General features: G+C 36.7%; 2 protein-coding genes across 2 annotated transcripts; one reads left to right on the top strand and one right to left on the bottom strand.

Moving 5' to 3' along the window:
• The first annotated feature begins 2,304 nt into the window (after positions 1 to 2,304).
• Positions 2,305 to 6,690, top strand: LOC107756255 (creatine kinase S-type, mitochondrial-like). The gene is made up of 5 exons (XM_016573285.1): positions 2,305 to 2,323; positions 3,969 to 4,144; positions 4,203 to 4,401; positions 6,324 to 6,419; positions 6,553 to 6,690. Exons 2-5 carry the CDS (start codon positions 3,999 to 4,001, stop codon positions 6,688 to 6,690), a joined length of 579 nt encoding a protein of 192 aa, XP_016428771.1. The 5' UTR covers positions 2,305 to 2,323; positions 3,969 to 3,998.
• Positions 6,691 to 13,490: 6,800 nt separating this feature from the next.
• Positions 13,491 to 16,611, bottom strand: LOC107756275 (homeobox protein orthopedia B-like). The gene is made up of 3 exons (XM_016573296.1): positions 16,243 to 16,611; positions 15,762 to 15,803; positions 13,491 to 14,143 (listed from the first exon to the last, which is right to left on the bottom strand). The coding sequence occupies exons 1-3, from the start codon at positions 16,609 to 16,611 to the stop codon at positions 13,628 to 13,630; spliced, it is 927 nt and encodes a 308-aa protein (XP_016428782.1). The 3' UTR covers positions 13,491 to 13,627.
• Positions 16,612 to 18,481: the final 1,870 nt, after the last annotated feature.

Here is an 18,481-nt window from a genome sequence, read left to right on the forward strand (position 1 = left end):
TGTTGTTTTTGTCTGATCTCTCCTTTCTTCGGAGTGGGATGGATTTCTATTCTTTGTGTGTGTGTGTGTGTGTGTGTGTGTGTGTGAAACGCATGAGAGCGTCAAGGTGTGAATGTGATCTCAGAGGTGAGTGGGTTGGAAAGGTGCGAGTTACACTTTCATCAATGTAGCGTTGTTATCTTGTTATCTAAAACAAGTGTGAATCGGTAGTATTTATTTCCTGGCATATTTATTTGACCCTTTTTGTATATAGTGTGTTATTATGGGTTTATGACATAATGTGATTTTTGTCCCCATCCATCGCCATGTAATATTTTGATTTCTGAAAGCACTCCTGTAATTGTTACATTTTGCTAAATGTGTTAAGAAAATGTAGCATATCTGATTCATTTACAATCCTTTGTCCCTTTTCTCTCTCTTTTATTTATAGGTTTAGTGTGTTGTGCACACAGAATTGTTGCTTTGGTATGTTGCATGTCTTTGCATGTCCAGGTTGGATTCTTTCTGTGAAATCTGCTTTTTGTACATTTCTGCATCAAACTGTTTTTCTTTATTTTTTTCCTTCCTCTTTATTTTATCACTGATTCTCTTGGAGAATGTATGGCTTCAGTGCTTAAATTCCATGCTTTCATTTCAAATAAACAAATCAAACAAAAAATAGAATCTACAATAAATTATTAATCAAATGATAGATTATATATCAAAGCAGATAGATATAGACAGACAGACAGACAGATAGATAGATAGATAGATTGTTGACTGCACACCCATGATGCAAATCACCACATCTACAATAAATTATTAATCAAATGATAGATTATATATCAAATCAGATATATATAGACAGACAGACAGACAGACAGATAGATAGATAGATAGATAGATAATAGATAGATAGATAGATAGATAGATAGATAGTTGACTGCACACCCATGATGCAAATCACCACATCCGAAAGGTGCTCTATTGGATTGAGACTGTAGCGAATCAGCTCATGGGGAAATATGAATAATTAATCATAGGAGCCCGAAGTGTACCAAGAAAAATATCACCCACACCATTACACCACCATCAGGAACCTGAACCATTGATACAAGGCAGAATGGATCCATGCTTTCACGGCAAATTCTGACCCTACCATCTGACTATCGCAGCAGAAATCCAGACTCATCACATCAGGAAAACTTTTTCCAATCTATTGTCCAGTTTTGGTGAGCCTGTGTGAATTGTAGCCTCAGTTTCCTGCTCAGCTGATAGGAGAGGCACCTGGTGTGGCCTTCTGCTGTGTATCTGCTTCAAGGTTTAACATGTTGAATTCAGTTGATCATGTAACAGTGTAACATGTTGATCAGCAGTATATGAAATACTCAGACCAGCCCGTCTACAACCAACAAACATGCCATGTTCAAGGTCACTTAAATCTCCTTTCTTCCTCATTCTGATGCTCGGTTTGAACTTCAGCAGATCGTCTTGACCATGTCTACATACCCAAATGTGTTGCTGCCATGTGATTGGCTGATTAGATATTTGCATTAACAAGCAGCTGAACAGGTTTACCTAATAAAGTGGCCAGTGAGTGTATGATGAAATATGTATCCTTATAGAGTAGCAGTCTTGTCCTTTGTTGCCATGCGGATTCCAAGCCTGAAAGGGTGAGGTGTAAGAACACAGCAAAATAAAATGCAACCTCAGTTCTCCAATATAATTTGGTCTCTTCAGAAGGTGTGGAATGTTCATAAAAGTGAACAAATTATTTGAAATCTAGGGTCTCATGTGTGTCCGGGCACTAATATCAAGGTCTCTCTCTCTCCATAATCCTACAGAGGAATGGAGGGATGAGCACTAGATAATGCTCTTGGGCTGTGCAAATCAAATACTAGTTTAATTTTATCCCTCACACACTGTCCCACTAAACAAATTAGCTTTATATATCTTCTGTAGCCACATCTGACAAAATACAACATTTAAAAGGGTATTTTCTCTGAAAATAGAGATACGTGATTAAGATTTATGTGATGTAAAGATTTTTTGTAATACTTACATACCTAAACACAGACAGTGGCCACTTGATGGACTACAGTGTGTAAAAGGTAAGCATGTATATGTATAGTATCGCCAGCTGTGTACCGTATCACTGGCACATAATTGGAGGTTTCCACTGGTTAAAGAGAGCTCAATAACACAGAGCCGTGGTGTCATGCTGACAGATGAATTAGGATTGGCTGGAGAGATGAGCTCTTATTTTAAGCACAGGCCCAGTATGATCTCACTCTACAGGGAACAGCCTGCTGTACTGAAGCCTGAGACCTCTTCATTTCTACAGGTGAGTACAGTAAAGCATTTGCTTTCACAATTGTTTGTATTTGTAGCTTTATTTATTGAACCATGGAAGCTAGATATTTGTGCAGCTGAGGATATATTTTATTATGTTTTGGTTCAGTGTTTGAACTTTCTGAAACCAAAATGTTTGAAACACAAGCTTGTTTCTTTATCCAAAATGGCTGTTAATAATTAAAACTGTGTAAAATAATGTTTGTTTTCCATTTGCAGTGCACCATTTTCTATTTTTCCCCCCATGTTTATATAATTCACACCATTACATTCTCAGAATCCAGTAGAAGTGTGACCATCGCACAGCCACCTTGTCCCATTGTAAGCCCCCCAAATGGTCACAGGTCATGTGATCATTGTAATATATGGGCACCATTACGTAAGACCATTTGCTGTAGATCCACTGTCAGCTGTTTCTCTGTAGACAGCGTTGTCTATTTCGATATTTGAAACAACATTGGTTGAAGTGCTGTGCTTATAACTAGAGTTTTGTGTAAGATTTGTAAAAATGTTCGACTGGAACATACATGTGACACACGGGCTGCACTGCGTAGTACTGGGGCATGTGAAATATAAGCTGGAACATATTACTTCGGCATAAAGTTCAAAGCCAATGTATATTTGGATACTCCTCAGTGGAAAAAGTCAACTCGCATATCAGGACACAGAGGTTGCTCACCATGTCAAACTACTGTATTGACAAGTATAGCACCTTTGATTAACGCTGATACATTCAGCAAAAACAATAAAAACCTGTCTACCTGTTGATATGCCTACTTAAAACCATGATCAGTTTTAGAATTCAAATCCAATTAGATCACCCAAATATAAAAAGTTTGTCATCATTCATTTTTGGACCACAAATGAAAGTTTTTTGCAATATTTCATCATCATGTTTGTCCATCCATTAGAAGTCCACACAACCAAGAATTGTATGCATTAAACTTGGTAAAAGTAATCCATAGGAATCCAGTGGTTTAATCCAAGTCTTCTGAAGAGACACAATCGCTTTATGATGAACAGATTTAATTTAGGCTTCTATTCACATTATAAACACTGACCAGAGCTCTAGAAAACATGTTGAGCTTACCTTATTTCATGGGTTGTGTATTTGATCATTACTTTTTGATGTGTGAAAATCTTGGTTGTATTTTCAGTGGATAGATAAAAATGATGAAAGAATAAAAATAAACAAAATCTTCATTTGCATTTCAAAGATGAACAAGAGTCTTAAGAGTTTGGAAAGGGACGAGAGTGAGTAATTAATGACTGAATTTTCATTTTTGGGTGAACTATTTCTTTAATCTTTTATTGGCCATCTAAGGCATGAATTAAAATTGTCGAGTAAACCAAACAAATAAAAAGTATAAAGGTACAAGAAAATGTATTAATATTATTAAAATTAATTCACAAAAAAATATTCATAACATAATTTTATAGCTGTTAACTGAAGAATATTTTTACAGTCCTGTTTTACACTGTAAAAAGTGTATATGCACTTAGTTGTCACCCTTAGAATCTATGAAGAGATTTTTGTTGGTAAACTCAGGATTATTCAGTCTCATAAAAAAGCTATTTATTTTTATCTGGCAAAACATTTTTTTAATGTGACATTATTTTTGTCCTCTGCTCTAAAGTTGAAGTTGGTGAGTGGCTGAGTGGTGTGGATGGCAAGCATGTTCACTCGAGTGCTCTCCGGACGCAACACGGCTGTGATCATGGCTGGCCTGGGTGCAGGTACCCTGGTATCCAGCTACTTCATGCCTGAGTCAGGAGTCTCTGCTGGGGAGAAAAAGAAGCTGTACCCACCCAGGTGAGTTGGGAAAGTTGACATTTAGTTTCCAGTTAACCTTGGTTTTTATCTTTCCAAGTGCTGACTACCCAGACCTGCGCAAACACAACAACTGCATGGCTTCTACCTTGACCCCTGCTATTTATGGCCTTCTGAGGGACAAGCTAACCCCCAATAACTGGAGCCTTGACCAATGCATTCAGACTGGAGTGGACAACCCTGGTCATCCCTTCATCAAGAATGTGGGCATGGTGGCTGGTGATGAGGAGAACTATGAGGTACAAAACTGCGTCAAATGCCAGTAAAAATTGGCTTTAGAGGGTATTAAAATCACCAATAACACAATTATGAGAAAAGTTTATTGTATTAATGCTGCCTTCACATGCTATCAGATATTTTCTACTTCCCAATTCTGAAGGTGTAATTATGAGTTTGTTGCATTCAAGTGCTTTGCTGTTGAAAAGAACAAGAATCTTGGAGGACAGCCCATTCATGAGTTCATTCTTGCCTATTTCTTGGCAAAATCTTAGTAAAGCCAAAATTTATTTAGTCATTATCCAATACGTTTTGAATAAAATGTAGCATCCTTGGTAACCATATAAAAATTCCAGCTTGCTGACGATTATGAAATTTCAGTCAAATAAATACTATTTTCCTTGTGTTCAATTCATACAGTATGCACCTAATAGTTATTTATATACATAAATATACATGCCTATAACAGCAAGAGAAAGCAATGTAGATGTTGTTGGAAAAACAAATAAAACTTTACAGTACTACAGCCGTTTTTCTCCGCCATGTTTGCTGTTTATATCCCACTGTGATAAAGACCTGAGCCGTCAAAAGTACGATCACATCGAGATGTAAACACAGGAGCGACTTTGGTGTCCAAATCAGTGTTAATTTAGAGCAGATGTGTGAAGTAAATATGTTTAAGAGTATAAAAACAAAGGTTTTCAGCGCGCAGAGTTATTCAATTTAGATTTAACTCAAATCTGACTCCATTTTAGTATGACCTCGAATTTAGGTTGAATCAAGTGGAGGGAGGAGATGAAAAGGAACTGATGCATATGTGAGAGAGGCGTTTCCTGCACCGCCACTCTGTGGGGTTTCTCCAAGATGCCCGTGTAAGTTTGTATTGTCTGTTTCTCAAGAGATCAAAGTATCTTTTATCCTTACAGAACTAAAAGCAGTACTAACTCCCCTCTACAACAACAAGGCTGAAGTTTACCACGCTTAAGCAGCGTTACAATAACCCTGTTCACTTGCTCTTAATCCATCCACTAGTTTCCCCTTGCTATGAGTGACAGCCATCTTTCATTATATACACATTTTTCCTACTCTTACTAATTGGAACATAAACATGAACATTTTTTATATATATATAAAAAACTCTTGAAAAAAAAACATGAGAATTAAGAACATGAGTTAAAGAGTTAAATAAGTAAATACAATAAAAATGATGGATAAAACCAAAGAATTTGCACAAACATTTTAAAATAGCTAAAAATTGTAGCACAAGCACAAGTTTGAGCTTCCATTAAGGCCAGGTCCATCAGCTAAAACACAAAATATTTTTGGCTCCATTTTTGGACTTTTGATACCAAAATGTTTGAAACAAGAGTTGATTTTCTTGATCCAAAATAGCTGTTAGTAATTCAAATGGTGTAAAATATTTTGTTGTTTTGTGTTTTCTAATTTCAGTGCACCATTTTCTACTTTTTGATTTGTTTAAGTCTTAAAATCCAATCTTGAAACCATTCACTATTATTTTAAATATAAATATTAAGCCAACAAAATAAAAATATGAGAAACAAAATTATGATATATCTTTTTTATCACAGGCACTGAAAAATCTTTAAGAGGCTACTAGTGACAATGATATGTTGTTGTTGTTTTTTTGGTAACAAATAATTTAATTGCTAGTATTTTTAATGAACAATGAAAAATACCGTTTTTAAAAGAGTTTAGTTTTGGACTTTGGTCACGGACAGTCTACTTCGAAGAGAGCAATATTATAGTCATAGTTTACCTGACAAAGGAATTCCCCTTCATTTTATAATATAATGAGACTGTAGTAGATAATTATTTCATTGTCCATGGTCAACTTTATCAAGTAGTGGCATCAAAATGAAGCATGTCGATATAAGTACAGTACATGCAGGTTAACTTTATCATTGACTATGGTTGTGATCCTCAGGTGTTTGCTGAAATCTTTAACCCAGTCATTAAGGACAGGCACAACGGCTATGATCCTACAACCATGAAGCACCCAACAGATCTGGACAGCTCAAAGGTAAAGGTTCCTCTGGTGTTTTTAGTTCTGAACCTGAAACAAACTCATTCCATCAAGAACTCATGCAAGGTGAGAACTGCCTCAGTTTAGTTACACTGAACACTGAATGTTTCTACCGATGGCCTTTGAACAGATCACCTCTGGGATGTTTGATGAGAACTATGTGCTGTCGTCGCGTGTGCGCACAGGCCGCAGTATTCGTGGGCTCAGTCTGCCACCCGCCTGCCACCCGCCTGCACTAGAAAAAAGACAGTTGACTGGATTTCCCTGAGACTAAAACATTTTTTAGCTTCAGACTATGAATCCATCAAACAAGTTTGAAATTTAGAGACATTTTAGAACACACATTGCTTTCATTTGTTATGCGTTTCCTGTGTTTGAATCTAACCAGTCTCATTCTTTGCCCTTACGAAAAAGAAGTTTATTCAAGTGTGCTATTAGTATACTTCTTTTAAACTAAAACATAGGAAAGTATACTTTTAGTCTACTTTTTATGTACTTCTCAGAAATATACTTAAAATGACATTTAAGTATACTTGACTTATAGCCTACTTAGAAAAAGTCTAAATATATTTTAGCCCGCAGACGTTTTCCTCTTTTGTTTTGTATCAGCCATCTCTATCTTTCTGTCGCTCGGCTCGGCTAATGTCCGTCCCATGCACTGAAAGCTCTCTCCTCCACACCACGAGTAGACACGTTGTCTGAATATGGCGCTTATCACATGCTGTGTGGTATCAGCGTTTGGTATCGGGGCATTTTAACGAGTACGAGTACAGGAGCTCAGTATCGGGCCCGATACCGATACCGATACGTGCATCCCTAAAGTATACTACTTTTTGGTAAGGGTGTCCTCATGCACACACTGCAAATCAGGCAAATTATCATATTATGTGGCATAAATGTAATCCTTTCCATTCAACTATTAGGCCCAACTATCATGGCTTGGCCAAATTCCTTTTCTGAATGTAAATTAATGGTGCGTAGCCAATAATATCATTTAGCCATACCTTACAACTGGGTCTTTCTAGTAGCCTATAACTCTCAATAAAGTTTTTTTTTTCCTCGGACCAGCTATCCGATGTAAACCTTAATTATTTTTAGAGAAACATTCAAACTGGTTTTGCATCAGCCTAAAAGAGAAAGTGTTATGAGCTTTTAAGAGTTAAAGTAATCCAGTTAAGTAATCCAGTAACGGTCTGTCAGAAGAGGCGAGGGAGTCCGAGCCTGCTCAAAAATATTTAAAATGAACTATAATTCATAAAGTTAACTCTTGTGTTAATCTAGTTCAGGACTCACAACCGCATTCTCGGAGCACACGCGCTGTGTGAACGGAACATTTCGAGACTCACACCTGTAAAGAAAATGCGGTTGTCAATCCCAAAAATTGACAGTGTGAACATATAGCCTCAGATGCATAGTGTGACGTTTTGCACTTTCCCAGGAGAAACAGACAGGAGACGAGAATCCGGATTGCAAGCACCCAACGGGCTGTGGTTTATTTCCTGAACGTTACAATCTAAAACGCGGGCATCAGGAGGAGTCTTAACTTCCCAAAGAAACAACAAAACGCAAAAAGAGCTTGACTAACTTTTTTTCCGGCCCGCTCACGGCCAACTCCTTTTCTTTCCACTACCCGCGCCCGCGCTTGCCCCTCCCTCCCTCCTCACTCTTTCCCTCCCGGACACCTCCCCCCAACAGCACGTGAATCAAGTAAACACATTTATAACAGAGAATAAACAGTGTCATCGCCACAATATTTTGTAAAATATGTTGGAACATTTGAATATCTAGGCTACACATGGGCCTGTTAAATGATATTTGTATTTATAGATACAAATATTTAGGCCTATAAAAACAAATTTATATTTATAAATACAAATATTCATTTATATTCGTAGATATTCAAATGACGCAACCTACATAGTTACTAATTTTCACGTTTCCACATTTATAACCTATAATGATCAGGGGAATCCATTCAACATTGTTTCTAGTTCACCAGCAGATGGCAATATGTTAACATGTGATGAATACACATTCCCAATTCTGCAGAAGGTAAATACCAGAAAAAATTTTCCGTAATAAGATTTGCGGTTGTATTATTTGTAATATTATAACTCAGATTTAGCTTACTATATAAATAATCAATCACAGCGATAATACCAGTACCAGATTAAGGTTTTTGTATTTAATTAAAAATAAAGAAATTATATATATATATAATTTTATTTTATTGTTTTTAAGAATTAATAAAGTGAACTTAACAAATTCTCTTTAACAAATATTTTCAAAATCTTAATGAAATAAACATAACAGACAAATGTAAATGACTGAAAAAAATATTTCTTAAACCCACCTATAGGTACTTACATATAGGGTAGGCCTACTTTCACCTACATAAATTGCTCAAACCTACAATGGGATGAATAATTCTGCTTTTCTGTTCATTAGTTCTGTTTTAATTCAACCAGGCCATTTTGAGATTATGGCATGTAGCCTGTCCCAGTCTGAGACGTGGAGAATCCTCCTGCTGGTCATGGATGTGTGCTCTGGGTGGATAAAGATGGCATCCCGCTGATGTCTGTGACCTTCATGGTGGCTTACTCCTCTGCCAGCCACTGATTTCTGATTTAGTGCTGCTCTTGACAGGGTCTGTGAGGTGCCTTCCATGCACTGACAGAGCAACTCAAGGGCAAGTGTGGACAGGTGGGGTGAATAAAGAGCACAGATAGAAAAGCAAGGAATGGCTTATGTGCATTAGAAGTGCATTGTTTATCTCTTTGTCTTCATACTTTTAGTTTTTTTGTAAGGTTATGGCACCATTTTAGTGTTTTTGTATTTTGATTTTGATGACCATAATCAGATACATGAAAGTGCAGCATAGTATTGTAATATGGATACACATGCAGCCTTCATTTAATTCATAACTCAATTCTCCTCATCTTTGTGCATATATCACCGATTCATTAGCATACACTCATATCCATGGGACCATGTTATAAAAAATGAAGAATAAGCGCTCACGGCCAACTCCTTTTCTTTCCACTACCCGCGCCCGCGCTTGCCCCTCCCTCCCTCCTCACTCTTTCCCTCCCGGACACCTCCCCCCAACAGCACGTGAATCAAGTAAACACATTTATAACAGAGAATAAACAGTGTCATCGCCACAATATTTTGTAAAATATGTTGGAACATTTGAATATCTAGGCTACACATGGGCCTGTTAAATGATATTTGTATTTATAGATACAAATATTTAGGCCTATAAAAACAAATTTATATTTATAAATACAAATATTCATTTATATTCGTAGATATTCAAATGACGCAACCTACATAGTTACTAATTTTCACGTTTCCACATTTATAACCTATAATGATCAGGGGAATCCATTCAACATTGTTTCTAGTTCACCAGCAGATGGCAATATGTTAACATGTGATGAATACACATTCCCAATTCTGCAGAAGGTAAATACCAGAAAAAATTTTCCGTAATAAGATTTGCGGTTGTATTATTTGTAATATTATAACTCAGATTTAGCTTACTATATAAATAATCAATCACAGCGATAATACCAGTACCAGATTAAGGTTTTTGTATTTAATTAAAAATAAAGAAATTATATATATATATAATTTTATTTTATTGTTTTTAAGAATTAATAAAGTGAACTTAACAAATTCTCTTTAACAAATATTTTCAAAATCTTAATGAAATAAACATAACAGACAAATGTAAATGACTGAAAAAAATATTTCTTAAACCCACCTATAGGTACTTACATATAGGGTAGGCCTACTTTCACCTACATAAATTGCTCAAACCTACAATGGGATGAATAATTCTGCTTTTCTGTTCATTAGTTCTGTTTTAATTCAACCAGGCCATTTTGAGATTATGGCATGTAGCCTGTCCCAGTCTGAGACGTGGAGAATCCTCCTGCTGGTCATGGATGTGTGCTCTGGGTGGATAAAGATGGCATCCCGCTGATGTCTGTGACCTTCATGGTGGCTTACTCCTCTGCCAGCCGCTGATTTCTGATTTAGTGCTGCTCTTGACAGGGTCTGTGAGGTGCCTTCCATGCACTGACAGAGCAACTCAAGGGCAAGTGTGGACAGGTGGGGTGAATAAAGAGCACAGATAGAAAAGCAAGGAATGGCTTATGTGCATTAGAAGTGCATTGTTTATCTCTTTGTCTTCATACTTTTAGTTTTTTTGTAAGGTTATGGCACCATTTTAGTGTTTTTGTATTTTGATTTTGATGACCATAATCAGATACATGAAAGTGCAGCATAGTATTGTAATATGGATACACATGCAGCCTTCATTTAATTCATAACTCAATTCTCCTCATCTTTGTGCATATATCACCGATTCATTAGCATACACTCATATCCATGGGACCATGTTATAAAAAATGAAGAATAAGGAGAACGTATTCAGTGGCCCTAAGGGCAGACTATTAACTGAAAATAGATTTTTCAATGAACACTTTTGACAAAATCTCATTCAATCCATTTAAAGTATCTCCTAATTGTCATTATATTCTGTTTTAATCATGAGACACTTGTGCGTTTTGCTTAAAGTGATGAAATACACCAGTGAACAGAGCATGCGCTCACAGGGGGACCAGAGAGGCAGAGGGTCTCTCAGAGCAGATGCTAAAACTGATGATGATGGATGTCTACATGGAGACTGTTGAATGATCAGGGGAGGCTTGTGTAGATTCTACATTTTCCATTGTTTCATGAAATCTTATATGCAGATTTACAGGGACAATTAGTCTCACGCCAATGCAGGGTGACACTGAGAGTGGCAATTTCGGATTTCGCTTTTTACCAAGATTTTTGATGTTTCTCATGTTTTGCGTTGTATATCATATGTTTTTAAAATATTAATGTGAAAAAGAGTGGAATAGTGGATAGATATTTATCTGTTACTACAGGCATTGCAGTAATTATCTGTTTATGTTTGTCCAGGTCTATCTGGATCTTTTGTCAATTGATAAAGGCAATTACTGAAGTGACAGTAGATGGTTCTTCTCACAGTTCAAAGGAATCTTTGCTAAATGGGAGACAGTCTGGCCATTGTATCGGAGAAAAGATTAAGATGTTTGTGGGCTGTTCCACCTCCCCAGTGGTAACAGTTACAAACCACACAAAGAGATCAGGAGAAAAAACATGGCACACTAATTGGTTACAATCTTGCTTTAGATATTTGTCGACAAGAGATTATAAGCAGACAAGCTATATCCCTGTGGACTTATTGCAACTGGAATGTAGTAATAGTAATGTGCAGTATCATAAGCAATCTCTGTAAAGTGTGTTGTGAGATACACATAGCTATAATTATATTGGTGTTTTACTGTTACAGTAGTAAAGCAAAGTGTTATAGGGTTGTGAGTAATATATCTGATGTTTCCCAATTTTTTCAAGAACAAATTGTATGGTTCTATATGAATATGTTTTATCTGTCCAGCAACTAATGATCCAGGTAGATATCCAATAATAGTATTTATATTTTTCCAATTATTATTATTATTATTATTATTATTATTATTATAAGTCATCATTTGCTCATCTTCATGTCATCATGTCTCATAACTTTCTTCAGGGGAAGATAAAAAAGATGACATTTTGATGAATGTTTAACATTGACTTACATTGTATTGAGAGAAAAAAAAAACACTGAGACATTTTTCAAAATATCTCCTTTTTGTTCCTGAGAAGAAAGTCAAATATGTTTGAAATGCCATGAGTTTTCATTTTTGTGGGAACCTTTCAGTCACATTGCTCTGTATATTCTTGTGTTTTATCTTGGGCTTAAAATTAAGCATCTGTGTCAATTCAAACCATTACATTATTTTAAAATATTTTGAAACACATTACACACACTTTTCAGTGTTGTGAGAATACATCAGAATGTATCTCTGGAAAAATATGTTGTGTTGAATATCCAAATGACCATTATTGTATCCTTGATTGTGAAAAGAACAAAACATAAAACAAGAATCAGGATTTGTGCCAGGCCAGTCATATTTGTGTGTGTGTACGTATTATGATACTTTTGTCTGTTAATGTTGGGAGTAAATATTTATTATACAAGTATTAGACAAATTCCTATAGGTTTAAATCTGGACAAGTGATTCATATACTGAAACATTGTTGAGCATCCCTATTTAGCATTTCCTTCCAGAATGTTGCTTTAGAAAAAAAAAAGTGTTCAAACATTTGTTTGAATTCCAACATATCTGTCAATAACCCTAAAATATGTGGACAATTTTTTAATTTTGACCTATATTTTTTGTTTCTTTCTCATCTTTAAAAATGCAAATCGACTTGTCGCTCTTGAATCATCTGGCAACATATTGTACAGTACCCTCTATATTTTCTTGCTGTATTTCAAAAATCCCTTGAACTTCTATAGAGATCACATTACCATGCTGAAATTCTTCAAATGATTTTATTCACCCACTTACATAAACCTTCCCAATTCTGTTGAATTTGGTAAGATAAACATTTACAAAAAACATATTCCAGTAATAAGCACAGCAGACAATAAGTTAAAACATATCACAAACATACCAGCAGATAACAAGATTTTTTTTCTTATCTACACAAACACTCAAGTTCATTTTGCTTTATGTAAACAACTTCCTGTTGATCCCGGTTGAAATATTACATGCATCTGAATCTGATTATTTGGAAATTGGCTATTGATCCAACGTGTTCAGTTCTGCACCTGAAAAATCACTCCAACATGTAGTACGTGTCTTAAAACAATCTGTGCATGCACACATGTGGTCCTTATTAACGTGTCCTTTTACATTTAGTTTAGTAAAAAATAATATCACCGACCGCGAAACAAATATGCTTGCAGTTGTTTCTTCATATGTGAACGAAGAGTCAAATAAATACTCATAAATAAATAAATAACTCGCCATTATTAAAATCAATAGCTATGTAAACAAAATAAACATGACCGAATCCAACACATAAATAAATTACATAAATTTCAAGCATTAAAACTACTAGAGTCTACATCTGCTCTAAGCATTGTCTGGGGTTTGTTGGGATTCCATCATCCAGTAAGGCTGCCAATTTGTAATTTCACAGTTATAACCTCATATCCTGAGTGCTCCGTGACTGTTTTTCAGGAATACTTGGGGTTTGCAGTGACAGAAAAGACATATTGGATGCTCAAATTAGGTGAAACTCATCGAAACGGAGTGCTCAAGTGCTCTGCGGCGCAGGGAAGCGATACTAGTGCCTCTCCACATGTCACTGTCCGGGGAGCTACACAACTGAGGTGAGCAGCTCACATTCGTTGGACCCGAGAGGGAAGCGGGCACCATCCCTGGAAATGTGGGTTGATACAGATGCGATTGAAGACCGGAACCATTTGACGATAAGCTGCTGGAAAGGCCCATGGAGTTTGGTGGGGGGCCAGCTCCGAGACTGCACTGGGACAGGGACTGTGCCATCGCCTGCTGTCGGCCCAGCGCAGGCGGTATCTGCAGCTGTGAGACTCCAGGCATCCCAGCCGCGGCCCAGCGCGTGTCGTTGACATGAAAAGAGCAGAGACTGTCGCCCATCGCAGCCGCGGCCGCAGACGGAAACTGAGGCAAACCGTGTGTTTGCAGCAAAGTACCCGGCGCCCGGAAAACGTTGGTTGTCTTCTTGCGCTTCTTCCATTTTGCACGTCGATTCTGGAACCATACCTGAAATTAAAAACAAAAACCAACACTTAGAAAGTCAAGCATTTCTTTGGTGAGTAGCCTATTCATTATGTCGGCTTACAACTTTATTTCACAAATATTTTGCTATAGGCCTATTAAACTGCATAACATTTCATTCTAAGATTAATAAAAAAAAATACAGGCCTAAATATTATAAATAATAATATAAATATTATAAATAAAATAATAAAATGTAATAAATAAAAACACAAACAAAATATATAATAGCCTAGTTTACCGCACTTTTTTTTCTTTTTCTTTTTTTTTTTGCAATAGCTTTTGTCGGTAAAATGCGAGCACTTGTATTTTTAAATGCAGAACTGAGCCACTGCAAATATATAGACTTTGTACTATGGTTCTTCATGAATGCTGAGGTTTATAAACATGCACCCTATGAATCATCTGCTTGTTTTTGTTGACGCTATGTAAAATTTTAAATATTAGTCTACTGTCTTCACGGACAACTATAGCCATGCCATAACATGCGGGAGGGTAATTTCAAGAGAAAACGAGACAAAGTAATTTCTATAATGTTTTGCAGACAGCCGGCGATGAAGTCGTTATGGCACATTCTAGGAGACAAATAGTTAAACCCGAGATCTCATGAAGGTGCGTATACATAGTACGCCAAATAAAAAACGAAAACTCGTGGTATTGATACGCAAAAATGGACTTTGGCGTGTATATGCTACGCGATGGGTATAGGATTAGGGTTGTGGGGTAGATGCGTATCATATGTACGCGAAAACTGTGTATTATATGCACGCCAAACACGTGCGTAGCATATACACGCCAAAGTCCATTTTTGCGTATCAATACCACGAGTTTTCGTTTTTATTTGGCGTTCTATTTATACGCATTTTCATGAGACCGGGCTCAATAGTTTGATGGCCTCAATAATTCATCATGGAACCATGATCATGAATTCGTGGTGAAAATAAGCTCAGAGGCAGCAAAAATAAATATTAGGCTACTCCTTATTGTGAGATAGCCTATATTTTTAACATTTTGCGCTTAGCACATACGAATTATTATTGTCATGTCCGGTCATTGACGCTTTACTGTTATTTTTTACTAATTTGCATATTTTTATATTACTGTTAACGACACAATTCGTATTCAGTTATAGAACACGTTTTATAAAGTATTGTCTCATAGGGTATACATTCTGTTGACGCTAATGTCATCTTTCCTTGAAGTAAAAATATGCATAAAAACTATTGTCTTACCTATAGCTACTAGTTTTTGTTGTCGTCATTTTGTTTAGTTTTTTTTTTCTTTTGAAAGCATGATTTCAAATTTTTTAATGCTATTTTTTAATGTTGTATTTTTGCACATTCAACACTGCAAATGTTTTTACATTTTAGCGCGACGGCTGCATTGATATTTATATTTTAGGCTTGCCATTGTTTTGAGAGAATATTAAATAAGACTGTGCAATTTATGCAATAAATTGTTACGGATATTTAGAGGAAAAAAAATTATTTTAATTTTATCATTTTTGTTTAGTTTGCTTCCGTTCATCTTTTTAAACTGTGTTAATCACCAGCTGGAAAGCTCCGTTACGATGTAAAAGATGAGCAGGTCCACTCAGTCTCACCTGAACCCGTGACTCCGTTAAACCAACCCGTAATGCAAGTTCCTCTCTCACATTGTTCAGTATCGCAATCCATCAAAGTTGATGGAGGAAAATGTGTAATTAATTTATCTGATAATTAACAAACATTGATAGTAAAATGAGTACAGATTGAGATATCAATTTTGTCATCACATTAGTTCACCAGTTTGAAGACTGAAAAATACTCTAGCTTACAGTGGAGCTGAAGACCGGAGTTTGGTGGCGATAACTCACCGAGGCGAGTATCCAAGAGGTCGGCATGAGAGAGCATTGCGCACTGCTGGAGTCACAACTGCTTCCCAGACTACTCTACAACTTTTAACCCTTTTAAAAAGCGCATAGGGCTCAAATGAAGGAAAGTCGTCAGTGCGTTGAAAAAGGCGGTTCTATGTATTATACTGTTTTTTAGAGAGATTGGGAGGCGCTTAATAGTTGAATGAGCCCGGCAGCTTCCACAAAAAACCCGTAATGCAAGTTCCTCTCTCATGAAGATATCAGGGTAGTGGGTTTTAGCAAAGCTCCTTTCCAGTTCGTTCAGCTGCGCTGGATTAAAGCGGGTCCTGTGGCGTTTCTGTTTCTGTTGGTTTTGCTGACCACCCGATTGATTATTAGAGATTTGCTGTTGCTGCTTTTCTTGGTCTTTGGCTTTGACCTGCTGCATTTTATTAGGATTGGATCCACCATTGCTTATATCTTCCCCGGGGAGCAGAGTGGTCCCTTCCACAGTCTTTGTAGCAGAAGTAAGATCGCCGGGGTGTCCAGAGTCAGTCCCCCCTAGTCTGCACTTCAAAGCCTCTCGGTGTCCGAGAAGCTCGGCTGCAGCATCCTTCATCCCTGTGGACGCACGAGTCAAAAAATGTAGCATTCTCTCAAATGGCAGGAAAGACAGAAAGAACAAAATATATTATATATATTTATATATATATATATATATATATATATATATATCTCTACAACTTTTAACCCTTTTAAAAAGCGCATAGGGCTCAAATGAAGGAAAGTCGTCAGTGCGTTGAAAAAGGCGGTTCTATGTATTATACTGTTTTTTAGAGAGATTGGGAGGCGCTTAATAGTTGAATGAGCCCGGCAGCTTCCACAAAAGGGAGCCAATCAGAATTGAGGGTTGAAAATGTCAGACAACCAACCACTAAAATCCACAAACCGGCTTCATCTGCAGTTGCTCTCGTTCATTTCAAATTTATTGCATCGCCCCTTGTTAGCTATACATTTTAAATGACTTCATAATCATGGCAAATAACCAGTGAATAATAAATCTTTCTGATAAAAAGAGGCTTCACAAAAGGTGGGAAAGTCTAGTCTTTATAGCTACTACTTGACCGACCTGCAATATCTAAATACATGGAATAAGAGGCACTTTTCGTAAAGTCACTATTTGGTTGTAGCCCAACTTTCGAGGCCGCTGGTCATATTTGCTTGACGAGAATGAGGGTTGTTGCTATGGGTTTTGTGGGCTGGTTGTTTTATTCCCTTCATGTGAGTTACAGCTTTATTTGAGTGGAATCCATCTATCAAAAACGATGAATTCTTTGAGGCAGCTAACAACACATCCAAGGTACATTTCCAACTAGTCATTTTCAAGTCCATTAAGCATTTTAAGTAATTAGTGCCAGATCTATGAGCTTTCATCTCAGTTATTAGCCTACAGTGAAATCTGAAAAATGCGTGGTAATTTAACTGTGTTTAGATATAATGTAATGCAAGAAGGCGTTGTAAATCATGTTTGAAGAATTCTATTTTGGTAAAGGCTTCAGGTGAAACAGGCTACTGATGCGCACTGATGCCTCAGTTGTATCGATTTTTCATCAGCGCTGACGCAAGTAATTTGATTTATTTAATTCAAACTCGCTGACATACATTGCCTAATTTAATCCATTCAGCGAAAGCACATTCGCAGACTGTCAAGTTTTCATCGTATTTTTGTGTAATCAGTGCTCCCTTCGTTCTGTGGCATGAATGTGCACGGGCAGGCCGTTGGACTACTGAGAGTAGGCCTAGGCTAATTAAGAAACACAAAGGATATGGGAATCGCGAATATCACTAAAGACCCTACAAATGCCGTCATGAGCTTTTAATCGGCAATGAGAAGCTTTGTCACTTATAACAGCTACTTTGGGGTCGTCACACACTTTCCCGTAATGTAGCTTGAATCTAGCTGCATATCAAAGCAAGGGATAGGTCTAAACATCCGTTAAGATTAATGCATTATTTTAGGCAATAAATAATCTACATAATCACGGCGGTGGGGTATATAATTTCTAATATATATATAGCCTATATATATATAGAGAGAGAGAGAGAGAGAGAGAGAGAGAGAGGTTGCCATTTACAATTTACTCTAATTATAGAATGAATAATGTCGGTATTGTTATTATTATTATTATTATTGGCTATAAATGTTGCCGTTTTCATATAACTTGATGTCGAATGTGCTGCTTCTTGGTGTTATTTTATTAATTTCCCAGTACAATTTCTGTACTTACCGATTACATCCATGAGGAATTCTTATTTATTTTGTGTAAATGGCATTGAGGTTTGACATAGGTTGGATAATAGGTCCAAAGGGCTTACCATATACCGTGAAATAAGTGAAATGGAAAGTAACACAACGGCTCCTCCATTCAAGCAGACGCGAACCCCGTTGCATCTCATACTGTGATTAGACTCGGTGCCCTCCATGTGGA

Source organism: Sinocyclocheilus rhinocerous, unplaced genomic scaffold, assembly GCF_001515625.1.
Source record: "Sinocyclocheilus rhinocerous isolate Xijiao unplaced genomic scaffold, SAMN03320098_v1.1 scaffold1043, whole genome shotgun sequence".
Lineage (NCBI taxonomy): Eukaryota > Metazoa > Chordata > Actinopteri > Cypriniformes > Cyprinidae > Sinocyclocheilus > Sinocyclocheilus rhinocerous.

Excerpts from the sequence above, each read along its gene's own strand:
- LOC107756255 (XM_016573285.1), top strand. The coding sequence starts at position 3,999 with ATGGCAAGCATGTTCACTCGAGTGCTCTCCGGACGCAACACGGCTGTG. Across the intron at positions 4,402-6,323 it reads GTGATGAGGAGAACTATGAG|GTGTTTGCTGAAATCTTTAA; the intron begins GTACAAAACTGC and ends TGTGATCCTCAG. Across the intron at positions 6,420-6,552 it reads CAGATCTGGACAGCTCAAAG|ATCACCTCTGGGATGTTTGA; the intron begins GTAAAGGTTCCT and ends GCCTTTGAACAG.
- LOC107756275 (XM_016573296.1), bottom strand. The coding sequence starts at position 16,611 with ATGAAGGATGCTGCAGCCGAGCTTCTCGGACACCGAGAGGCTTTGAAG. Across the intron at positions 15,804-16,242 it reads GAGAGGAACTTGCATTACGG|GAACTTGCATTACGGGTTGG; the intron begins GTTTTTTGTGGA and ends AATGTGAGAGAG. Across the intron at positions 14,144-15,761 it reads TAACGGAGTCACGGGTTCAG|GTATGGTTCCAGAATCGACG; the intron begins GTGAGACTGAGT and ends TTTTAATTTCAG.